This window comes from Monodon monoceros, unplaced genomic scaffold (genome assembly GCF_005190385.1).
Source record: "Monodon monoceros isolate NGI ecotype Baffin Bay Population unplaced genomic scaffold, NGI_Narwhal_1 Super_Scaffold_2, whole genome shotgun sequence".
NCBI lineage: Eukaryota > Metazoa > Chordata > Mammalia > Artiodactyla > Monodontidae > Monodon > Monodon monoceros.
The window spans coordinates 15,048,724-15,061,274 of NW_021703776.1; the positions used below are offsets into that span (position 1 = coordinate 15,048,724).

The following is a 12,551-nucleotide window of genomic DNA, read 5'->3' on the forward strand; positions in this document are numbered from 1 at the left end:
TTTACAGTTCATGCTAGCATGGAACTGAGTTAGAAGGTTGGCCGTCTTGACAGAATGTGTTGGGAAGGGAAGGGAAGAGTCATTGCAAGTGTGGGCCATGCAAGGGGAGGAGGAAGGGAGAACCAAACACAGCTGATGCAGGAGCGGGGGCTGGAGGGGTCAGGACACGGCCACCTGGGAGCCTAGTGGATGAGGAGAGGGCCATGTAGTAAGAAAGGCACCAGCAGGGCCTTTGCTTATCTTGAATTTTGCCTCAAGCCAGTATTGAAAATGATCCAGATAGCTTCTGTGGATTGCTTAGGTCTTTTTTTTTTTTTTTTTTTTTTTTTTTTTGCGGTACGCGGGCCTTTCACTGCTGTGGCCTCTCCCATTGCGGAGAACAGGCTCCGGACGCACAGGCCCAGCGGCCATGGCTCACGGGCCCAGCCGCTCCGCGGCATGTGGGATCTTCCTGGACCGGGGCACGAACCCGTGTCCCCTGCATTGGCAGGCGGACTCTCAACCACTGCGCCACCAGGGAAGCCCTGGTCTTTTTCTTTTAAATAAACATTTTGGTTACAATTTTATTTTAGAGGACAATTCTTTTTTTATTAAAGTATAGTTGCTATACAATATTATGTAAGTTACAGGTGTACAGTCTTTTTTGTGACTGAGTAGTATTCCATTGCAGATATGTACCACATCTTCTTTATCCATTCATCTATTGATGAACACTGAGGTTGCTTCCATGCTTGGGCTATTGTAAATAATGCTGCTGTGAACGTTGGGGCGCATGTATCTTTTTGAATTAGTGTTTTTGTTTTTTCCGGATATATACCCAGGTGTGGTTAAAAGCAGGTCACAGACAAACCCTGTCCTTCCTCCTGGTTGAAGGGCTCATGGTGTTGGCAGCTACCCAACAGCCTCTGAGAATCATCTGTGTCCACCTCCCCTCTCATTACAATGGCTTGTCCTCAGCCTCGTTGCTCCTTGGAGGCTTAGGGCTCCTTCCACTAGAGGCTTTCGCTAGTGAGACCCTACACTGGCCCTTTAGATGGCTCAGGGGAAGGTGCCATAGAAAAGAGAACCAGGGGATTAAAGAACAGACAAGAGAAGAGTAGTCTGTCCAAAGACACAAAGGTAAGAAACAGCATGGCTCCTTCAGGGAACGGTAAGTCAGGCAGCCGAGAACGGTGAGAAAAGGGAGGAAGGTCAGTTAGGGAGGACCAGAATGATGGATGGTCTTAAGTGCTATGGATATTAACCCTCAAGCCAGAAGCTCTTAACCTGAGGATGGTAGTCTCATCAGGTGTCAATGAATGGGTTTAAGGAGCTCCATCAACCCCCTAATATTATATACAAGGTGCGTATATTTTTCTGGGGAGAGTTTGTGGCTGTCATCAGATTCTCAAAGGGGTGATTTGCAGAAGCTTAGAACCACGGGCCAGGACTGTTCTAGGCAAAGACCACCGAGAGTCTGAAGGGGGGCAGTGGCAGAGAGGCGAGGAGGGAATGGATACAGTTGAGGTTAGCAGGGTGGGTGTGGCAGGATTTAGTGTCCCAGGAGATGGTGGAAATGAGACAGAGGGGGAAATTCAGCTCGACTGCCTGGTTTCTGGCTAGAGGGACAGGAGGGTTTAGGGAACATGGTAAGTTGGGTAGAGAAGGTCACGATTGTGAGGGAGGGCTACCATCATCCATCATGCTCTGAGGAAGTGAACAAAAGACCAGGCATGTTTCCGCTGGTAATTTGCCAGCCTCTGCCATGGACAACATGACACCCTGCACTCCTTCCCCAGAGCCAGGGGTGTGCCAGCACCCGGGCTGTTGTCCATCACCACGAGCTGCTGGGCGTCTCTCAGCTCTCCGGATAAGAGCTCCTCTGCGCTTGGGGCGGGGGCTGGCTCAGGCCCAGAGCCCGGCAGGCAGGGTGTTCTGACTGTTTGGAGACACCTGATTTGTTGGAGAAAACAGTCTTTAATAGCCCAGAAAGAACATAGCTGCTTCTACTCAACGGTCTGGTTAGAATAGTTCCACTCAGTCACTAGTTCGCTTTTTTTAAGACCCCATTCACGAAACAAACAAGTACCATCTCTTTTAAAACCATTGGTTTGGGTCCATATAAAGGCAAAGCCCTTATGTATTTGGAGAGGATGGTTTTAATGAATCTAAATGGAAATGGTGAGGAAAAGCGCAACAGGTTTCTATTAACGTATTTTCAGCTGAATCAGGAACAAAAATGAGTTACAGAGGACAAAAATCTTGGGGAATTCCCTGGCAGTCCAGTGGTTAGGGCTCCACACTTCTGCAGGGGGCACGGGTTCGAACCCGGGTCAGGGATCGGGATCTAAGATCCCGCATGCCGTCTGGTGCAGCCAAAAGAAAAAACCTTGATGACTTGTGTGGACCTGGTGAAATATGTCACTTTAATACAGCTTGAAACATTCAGAAACCTTTGTGTTGACTGTATGTCTTATTTGAAGTCCCCAGCGCTCCATCCTCTTTGAAGATTGTTAATCCAACGCTAGATTCTCTCACTTTGGAATGGGAGCCACCAAGCCACCCGAATGGCGTTTTGACAGAGTACACCTTAAAATATCAGCCAAGTAAGTTATGGGGAGAAGGAAACAGGGAAATATGGTTTACGAAGGAAAAAGACTGTTATCTTAAAATACAAACGGGGTATTTCTTTACAGCTGTAGAATATATACATATACCTTCAAGAGTCATTCTAGAAAGAACTTCAAATCATACTTTTTAAAGAAAAGTGACATGTGCTTTTGAAAATTAAATAACGTGTAGAATAATACAGACCTTGAGCACGGGGTTTAGGTGCGTGCTGTCATTATGTATGTAGGCGTCATGTATTGTATAACCAGCAAATGGTAAGAAGAGGGGTTTCTTTGGCACAAGGCCTCTGAAGATGAGATTTAGGGTTATTTAACAACCCATGACTCCACCTGCAAAAACAAAGACATGAGAAATGCTATTGCGATTCAACCAGAAAATTCTCCCAGCTTAGAAGCCCATGGAAAATGTATTTCCCCTTGTTACACCATATTATAGGACTTTTTTTTATGGTTTATCCCATAGTTGATTTTTTAATATTTAAAACATATGCAAAAACAAAATTAAATATCTATGTATATATATTTACATATATACATACATATATTAATATATGTATTTGTATTAGAATCGCAGTGTGGACCTTGAGATTATCTTTTTAGAAAAGTTTTATTGGAGTATAGTTGATTTATAATGCTGTGTTAGTTTCAGGTGTACAGAAAAGTGAATCAGTTATACATATACATATATCCACTCTCTTTTTAGATTCTTTTCCCATGTAGGCCATTACAGAGTGTTGAATAATGTTCCCTGTGCTATACAGTAGGCCCTTATTAGTTATCTATTTTATATGTAGTAGTGTGTGTATGTCAATCCCAATCCCCCAATTATAGGACTATGTAAGGTTATCAATTATGTCGGACAATGAGTGAGTAGGATTACAAAAGTCAGTGTAGTCCAGGTTTAACATTTTTGGTTGACACATTTATTTACGATGGTATTCCTACAGCAATGAACGGGGAATGCACTTTGTTCTTTTTTTTTAATGGAGGTAACATTGGTTTATAAAATTATGAAAGTTTCACGTGTACAACACTGTATTTTGACTTCCATATACACTACAGCGTGCCTACCACTAAATGTTTAGTTTCCATCCAGTTGACCCCTTTACCCATTTCAACCTCCCCCCATTCCCCTTCCCTTCTGGTGACCATTGTTCTGTTCTCTGTATCAGTGTGTTTGTTTTCGTTTGGTTTGTTCATTTATTTTATTACTTTATTTTGTTTATATTCTTACTGACAGTTAACAGCACCCATGAATTAGGCCCTCTGGTGGATTTGAAAATTCCTGCCAACAAGACCCGCTGGACTTTAAAAAATTTAAATTTCAGCACTCGGTATAAATTTTATTTCTATGCACAAACAGCAGCAGGATCAGGAAATCAAATAACAGAGGAAGCAATAACAACTGTGGATGAAGGTAAGATGGGTATGTATAAAATCCATATAACTAGACGTATCGTGAGACAAAAATCTTTATGTTTATGCTTTTTCTTTCCTTCTTACCATGGAAGTATCCATGTTACCCAATTAATACAAACACTTATATGTAACCTCTCATTCTGATACATATATATAAACAGCTATTTAATTCATACTGGAATAATGATTTGATGTTTGTTTTTTAAGTCCCTATGAAATTTTTCAACTTATATTAAAATATTGAGGTGAGAGTGGGAAATTACAGTATTTTGCCACACTTAAATTCAAAGTTCACGGCAATGTTTTTTCCTATCTACAACTTTACATATATACACACACACATATGTGTAATACACACACGCACACACAGACATGCATACCTATACACAAATAAATATATGTAACTGTGGTTCTGATCTTGATTCACCAGAAAATAATTTGCTAGTCTACATACTGATTTAGGTTTTCTAGCAAGGAAGTCAAAACTGTTATCAAATAAAGCATTTACTTTGTGTTTGAGCATGGGACTTCATAGTTTGCTATGCCATCTGGTACAGAAAGCAAAAGAGCCCCATTAAAGTGTTTAGAAAAAGAATGAACCCTTCCTTTAATACTTTTAAAAATGATTTTGAAAAACTTGAGATTCGATGAAAATGATCAAAAGCATTGTAAAAGATTTTGCATGTCTCTAAATTGTAGAATTGCTTAAGGATCATTTATTTGTTTATCTTCCATAGCATAAGAAATTGACATTTTTACCCCAAAATTGGTTTGAAATCTCCTAAGCCTTCTTACATAATAGGCAAGTATGAATAAAGCACTTTAAGTAATGTGGGGATTTGATTACTGGTAAGTTTGGGAACAAAAACGTACCTTTGTCCCCTGTACCTGATGTGGTACACTCCATTCTTCTTGCATGCTTTAGCATTTTAAGAAGTGTTTTTATGTAGCTTTACATGCTAACTATATAGTGTCCTATTTCTGTTTCCCTTCATGAAAGCTGGTATTCTCCCACCTGATGTAGGTGCAGGCAAAGGTAAAATCATTCAACTGCATGACTTTCTACATGTGTGAAATTTACCATGTTAACCGTGGGGAAGTGCAGCATGGGTTAAAAGAGAAAATATTTAAAATAAGCTTTGAAGCACCAAAAGGAAGATGAGATCCTGCAAGATCTTGACTTTAAAATTCATGTCTAGTCCTTTTTACAAGGAGAAAGCCACCCATTGAATTCACCTTTTCTCAAGACTTATCCCAGGTCCAAATCCTAATCTTGGCTTTTAATGCTATGACCGTGGCTAGACCAGACAGGACCCAAACTGTACCTTTGCCACAGACCCTCATGATGGCCATGCCGTCTATGAAGGGTTCAGAAATGTTAGTCCTGTGATAAAAACAGCCAGTCAGAAATCAGACCCACCGAGCTTCCTGTTCTAATCTGATTTACCTGTACTCCTCCTAGACACAGTGCACACGTTGCTGGCATCCCACTACACTGTCCACCTGGAATTTCAGCTTAGCCGCACTCCAGCTGCCCTGGGACTGAAAGCCTCCCCAGTGGGCTCCCCTCTGACCAAGTGTTCAGGCAGCCCGCTTGCTCTGCTCAGCTGTGTTATTCCATTTCTGTCTTCGCCAGACTGCTTAAGTCTCCTCCTGGGGAAGAGCCGACAGTCACAGTGAATTACTCTTGTTCTCCTTTATTGCTCACAGCTCTCTGGATGAGGAAGATTGGTTGGGAGAATGGTGCCGGAATGAAGTGTAGTATTTCTTCCACCCAGAAATCCCCCAGTCTTTGACTCTTGGCTATTGGTAGATTGGTCAGCTTTTTAGGGAGCAGTGGAGGCCGCCCTGCCTCACATGGCACTGTTCCCATATAGAGCACCCCTGGCCAGGGATTTTCTTGGGCTTTGACAGACTAAACAAGTACAAATTGGAATGAAGAAAAAGTCGACCAAAAGAAATAAGTGCTTTGCCCTAAGTTGTTCAAATCTTGGGAGCTTAGGCCTGGTCATATCTTCTCTTTTCGTACAAATCTTATATTCGGAGTCTTGGTAAATTTTAAAATGTAGATCAGGTAGATTTGGGAATGACTGAATAAGAACTGTAACCATTTTCAATCATCTTAATAATGTTTTATACGTGTTTTTACCCTTGAAAGAACAAAATTGTAAACATTCAAAATGTTCGCAAGATCGTGGAAGGATGGAACCTCTCTTTTATAAGTGTGCTTCTTTCTGGGGATGATTAGATATCCATTAAAATCCGTGGTGGTTTTACAATACTTTACTGCTAGGCTCCCCTTAGACCCTTTCATGGGAGCGTTCCAGAGAAAGCGTGGCCTCTTTCCCTGCGCAGTGGCCATGTCACTGGGGCTCAGCCTAGAGGCAGTAGCCGATTACTTGAGCTGCAGCAGGGCGGTTTGTGTTTTCCGTTGACTTGTCATATTGGAAGAGGACCTGCATGTCCCTGGGAAAAAAACATCACCCGCTGATTTTAACGAATTCAGACTAACTAAAAGAAATGCCAGTTAATATAGTTGAGGTTTTACCGTTTGATGTTACTAAATTGAATTGTGAATTACTTCTGATTATAGAGACAAGCAAAAAGAGAGTCTCCGAAGGTTCTTAAAGCCCCCAGTGTTGAAATCTGGTGGGACTCAGATAAAAAGAGAAGTGGTGTTTCAATCTTTTTTTTTAAAAGTTAAATCTAACCTTCTTTTCTATATTGTTTCATTTCATAGTGCATCAGTAAGTAAACATTACTTACATAAAATGATAATATTTTACCATGATGAGACTTTAAACTGCTTGAGAATAATTTGTTTCCCTGGGCTTCCCTTCCTTAAAAATATTTCTTTTTTCAATCTAGGAATGAATTCTGTCCTCTTCTCTGTTTTCCTTCTTCGTGTAGAGTTTAGGGACTCTCTGGGAGACAAGAAAGATAAAAGTTCTCCACAATTCTTCCCAATTTTAGTATTTTTAATATACCTTTTATATATGTTTTTTTTTAATCTTTTATATTTTAATTTGAAGCAACATGAAAGAGAGTAAGTAAGAGATGAACCATTGAGAGAAAAGAGGTGTGATATCCTTGGCCATAGAAGCATCAGCCTCTAGGGATTTTCATTCACTTCTGAAGAGAGGAAAAGAGATGGCTTGGAGTTTACATTTTTAAATTTTCTTACAGATTTTAAGAGAGGTGAATGAAACCCAAGCTTCCAAATATACAATTACATTGTGTACATTTTGTATACAATTACAAAATGATTATCTAAACCATGAAGTAGAAGCCGGGAGAGTCCAGTTAGCTGTTTTATGCCAGGCTAACCCTTTTCCTTACCGTTATCCTCAGTTTGAGCGTGGAAATAGGTACTCGAAATCTTCAGGAGTCACTTCCTTTGGTCTGTGTCTTTGTTTGGTCAAAACTCTCAATATCGGAGTAAGAAACAGTAGATGTTTTGCTCCTTTTGTTCAATTTCTTTGTCCCTTTAAATAACTTCAGGGTCTGGGGTTCTAGGAAATAGACCTGTGAAGCCATCTATAGAAATGAACTGAAAACACGCAGATAATGGATTTGACTCATGGTCCCAGTATTGCTGATGGATGGACACTGCTTTATCTGTGGATTATTATCTGCTTTCTCACCTTGGGACCAGTCATCAGGACACTTTTGTGAGGTGACTAGTTGGGGCACAGGAATAGGGAGAAACTAACTGGAAAGTCAGGAACTGAACCTGGCTCTTGACTTAATTAGCAGCCGACTGTGGTCGAACAGGACAGAGCAGAGGAGGGCGCTGAGGCGCTGGTGACGAATCCTCTCTGTGGTCAGACGCTCACTGTATCATTATACCAGAGTCCACTGCACAGCTACCACTTAGGTCAAGAAACGAGGCCAGTGAGTAAAACTCAAGTTTAAAGTTCACAACTTTATTTGGTGTGAACCAAACCAAACCAAACAAACAAACAAAACAAAAATCTCCAGCTATATAGAAGGTTCAGTCAATCAACAGTTCGTGTCCATCTGGCCCATAAAAACCATCAGCCTTTTTAAGGCACTGTGTGTTGGCACAGTAAGGCAGACTCTGCCTTTGATGTGCTTACAGTCTGGCAGATAAGACAACACATAAAAGAGTGAAAAGAGATGGAATTTGAACAAAATGTTACCTGAGCTTAGAGGAGTGAGCCATTTATTTTGCCGAACAGGATCAGGAAAAGCTTCCCAAAGAAAGTAATATAGAACTTGAAGGACGGATAGAATTTTGGCAGATGAGTCAGGGGGGTGGGGTGTATAAATTCTTAGGAGAGGGAATAAGCCAAGGCATGGGGTTTAAAAATCCACAGGATGTTTGGGTTATACCCAGCGATCCACCTGCGGGCAGAGGTAAGCCATCCACATTTGAAACAGGGAAGTGACAGGATCAGAGATGTAGTTTTGGAAGCTAAAACGTAGGTAACCACGCTGGTGGGCTGTACAAAGAAAGACTTAGAGTAGGAAGAGAGATTAGATACAGATTTAAGAAAGCCTAGAGGAGAAATGACACTAGCACATCCAAGGAAACATTGCCTGGCATGTCACAGGTGCTCAATGAGTTCAGTAAGTGCACGAGTGGGTATTAAAAGCAAGGAGGGTTAAAATTCTCCATGATAAAAGGGGCCAAACCACATAACCTTAGGAAATTGCACTGTCTTCTCTGGGTGTCTTTAAAAATAAGCTGATTGCTCTTCTGTTGGAAGGTATGGTTCTGCCTTGAACATCTTCCATAATTACCCCAAGACTAAATTCCTCAGTTTCATGATTCCAAAAATGTTTAAAGAAAAGTAATGTTTTGCCTGGGTTCTTTGCCACTAATGTTTTACACACATGTTCATTAGTACTGTTGTAAATATGTCTCTGTTGATTGATCATATTCCTATCATTATTCCTTTAAGAGGAGAACCTCAGACAACTGAAGTCAATTAGGTCCACAGAAAGACTATATATAATTCCATAATCAGTTTTGTTTTCTGCTGTTTCCCACCCTTAGTACAGAGGGGCACACAGTATATATGTGATGGTGCCTTAGATCACAGAGGTCAAATGCATTATTGAATTTCTTTAATATACTTCTCTTTTTGATTCCAAGAAAGGCTATTTCATCGAATTTGTTGCAGTAGAGGGCTTTAGCTTCTAAATTATATAACATACTTGGGAATTTTAGAGTCTGAGTAGCCCATTCATGCTTTCTGGTTTACTATCCTAGGATGTTTTCCCAGGGATAATAATTGATCTTATCATTGCTTAACTATCCAAGTTAACATAGCTGTAAATATGTCATTTTTACTTCAGGCTATTGAGGAAAGGCTGATGAAATTGTCAGGCTTAGGTAGCCAAATAACATCTTTTAATGACTGTAGATGTCATCTTAACTAGGTGAAAAGCATGTAGCATCGCGCAGGCTCCATAATTTGGTGTTTCAGGCAGCCGTTTAGATTGCACTATGATTTTTCAGAACATGATATATAACGAACTCAGCAGGTAAGATCGTCTTGCTCTTTGGGGTGTGTCAAGTGAAATAGTTCTTCTTCCTTTTATTTCTTGGTTCTTCACTTCTGATGAAGAGTATTGGGCATTTTTTGTTTGTTTGTTTGCGGTACGCGGGCCTCTCACTGTTGTGGCCTCTCCCGTTGCGGAGCACAGGCTCCGGACGCGCAGGCTCAGTGGCCATGGCCCACGGGCCCAGCCGCTCCGCAGCATGTGGGATCCTCCCGGACCGGGGCACGAACCCATGTCCCCTGCATCGGCAGGCGGACTTTCAACCACTGAGCCACCAGGGAAGCCCCATTTTTTTTTTTTTTGCAGCTTCTCTTCCAGTGTGCCCTAACTATCCGCCTTCTCCAGAGTAGGTGCTCCTCACATGGGGTCCCTGAGCTCCCTAGAGGCAGATTCTTAAAGAAATGTGTGACTCAAAATAAGTCAGAAGCTGGTATTCTAAGGAGCATCTTTTTCTCACCCAACACAAATTCCTTAAAGACCTGCACTGAGATGATAAATAGCGTGGAAAAGCAGCCACTAGTATGGGGTTTTACCTTGCAGTCTCCCATGTTCTGTGCCCTCTGCCCCCGGCATTGTTTGGCAGCTCCCTTCGCGCTGTCCGTCAGCAAATGGGGACTCTGATGTTCCCTGTGACTGTCTCTCATGGACGACAGTTTACACTGTTCAGGACCCACATCACAGAACTCATACGTTTTAATTCAACAGAACTCATTATTTCTGACTACTAATTTATTTCCTAATGCTGTGGTTTAAGAAATGAAAACCCTTTCTGTACTGAAAGTGAAGTAAGAGGGAACCCTGAATTTCAACAGTCAGTTCTAATTTCATTTCACTGGGACAGTTTCAGAGTACTTATTTTACATGTTGTGTGTGTACGGTTTTGCAGTTTGATTGTCTGTCTGTCTGTTTTATTTTTCTATTGTATATTTATTTCAAGGAGTAAACCCCAGGATCAGCAGACTTACTACTGCCACTGCTGAGACCTCAGCCAATATCAGTTGGGAATATGAGGGACCAGAGCATGTGAACGTTTCTGTTGAATATGGTGTAGCTGGCAGTAAGAAATGACTTTGTTACCCGGTTTTTAATTTGGGGGCTGCATTTGAGGAGATTGAGAACATTTTCAGGATGTACTGTGGATCATCTTGGAAAATAACTTGACCTAAATAAATGGATCAGATGTATCTGAAAAAATCAGAGCGAACCATCAACCTATATATTTTATACGTAACTAGAAATCTCTTTGGTTCATGTTATTAAATACAAGGGACATAGTAAGTTCCATTGCATATGTTATTTTCAGGTTGTGGTACCTAAAACTGTTCTTTACCCACGACTCGTAAACAAGAGTAATAATGAATAATTATATTCCAGTGTTTAATGGATTCCCAAGTCAGGTGCTCTACTACATCCTCACCACATCTACTAGGAGATGGCGCAGCTTTAGTTTTCAGCAGTTTATGAGAACCCAGTGCCCCCTCCTTAATGAAGTGTGCTCTGCACGTAATGAGCTGGGTGGCCAGTGAATGTTTGTGACAAAATGTTGAATCTAGTCCAACTTTCTGTTTAGGCCTTTATCATGCAAATAAATATTAAAAATAACAAAAACTATGGGTTTAGAAAAACCAATACTTGGGAAAGTTTGAATCTATAACTTGGATAAATTTTAAGGTATTTAAGTTTACTGAAAGATTCATCTTGTGAACCTTAAAAAACAATCCTTTCCGTAGCTCGATCCAGCTATTTAATGTATAACAGTTCTTTTTAGAAATATCATTAGAGAAACTCAGTAAGTTCACAAGGCAAGGTTGAGATCAAGAAGCTTCCTTTGTATCAAAAACATTTAACCCAATGGGAATATATGCAATTAAAATGCAATCTGATATCCAGTCGATTTTTCTTTGAGGACGTTTTCATGTAGTCCTTCATTTTCACTGATTTATTTGACATGACTCAACTTATAATCATCGCAAATGATAAACTGAAGCACCCTAGATTTTGTCTTTAGCTTTTAAAGTGTATTTTCCTTTCTGGAAGCATTAAGTCACTTCTGTTCCCTTAAAATATTCAAATGTGTTGTTTTTGCAAAATTTCCATAGGCAAAGAAGAATGGAGGAAAGAAACTGTAAATGGTTCTCGGAGCTTCTTTGGGTTATAGGGTCTAATGCCAGGAACAGCATACCAAATTCAAGTTGGTGCTGACGGGGACTCTGGCTTTGTGGGTTCAGAGGGTATGTTTGAGACAGGCCCAGGTGAGGCACACACCACGCCCGTTCTGGCTCCCAGTCAGAGGTGAAGCCACCCACCGCTCCAGCTGGAGGCGGGAGTGCTGGTGGAGCTGTGTTTTGGGTAGGGATGTCAACTGTGCGGCCCAGTTGGGTGGGGAGTTGGGTTCTTAATTGTCTTTGGCTCTTTATATCAAATGAATTCCAGAATTGAGCACGTCATCTTCTAATCACACGATTGCCAAAACCATTACAAAAGCAGAGGGAAATACGGTTCTTAACCTACATGATTTGGGTGATTCAATTTTTCACATCATTTACATATCTAAACTTTCCCTCGGAGTTAGGACGGAATTTTTGAAACGCTTTAGAGCTGAAAGAACTCATTGATAAAGTCACAATTTTTTATGCCAGAATGGACTGTAATCCAGCAGAACCCTGCAGTTTGGGTTAGACAACTGATGCAAAGAACGTTAAACTGGTATAGAGCAAGAAATTGTTCAATGCATGTATTTCATTATCGTACCATATTTGACTGCCTGTATATATTTTACTTGTGTGAACATTATCACAGCACACAAGGACATTACAGTCTCTAAAATAAAGAAAAAAGTTTCTAAAATAAAGAAAAATGTTTTTGTAAGATGCAAGAATATTCCTATTTACTCATAAGATGGAAAACAATCCACACTTGCTTCAATTTTAAGAAGGGTTGTGTGGTGTGAGTCCATTTTGTGATTCATAAAACCGTGTTATCTTCAGTCAC

At 40.8% G+C, this 12,551-nt stretch overlaps 1 protein-coding gene across 1 annotated transcript in view; it reads left to right on the plus strand.

The window, feature by feature from the left end:
• NRCAM (neuronal cell adhesion molecule) overlaps positions 1-12,551 on the plus strand; it is a 322,524-nt gene that overhangs the window by 290,554 nt on the left and 19,419 nt on the right. Inside the window, exons 24-25 of the mRNA XM_029234463.1 lie at positions 2,463-2,585; positions 3,850-4,026. Coding sequence (XP_029090296.1) covers positions 2,463-2,585; positions 3,850-4,026 — 300 coding nt within the window. The remainder of the gene's footprint in view (positions 1-2,462; positions 2,586-3,849; positions 4,027-12,551) is intronic.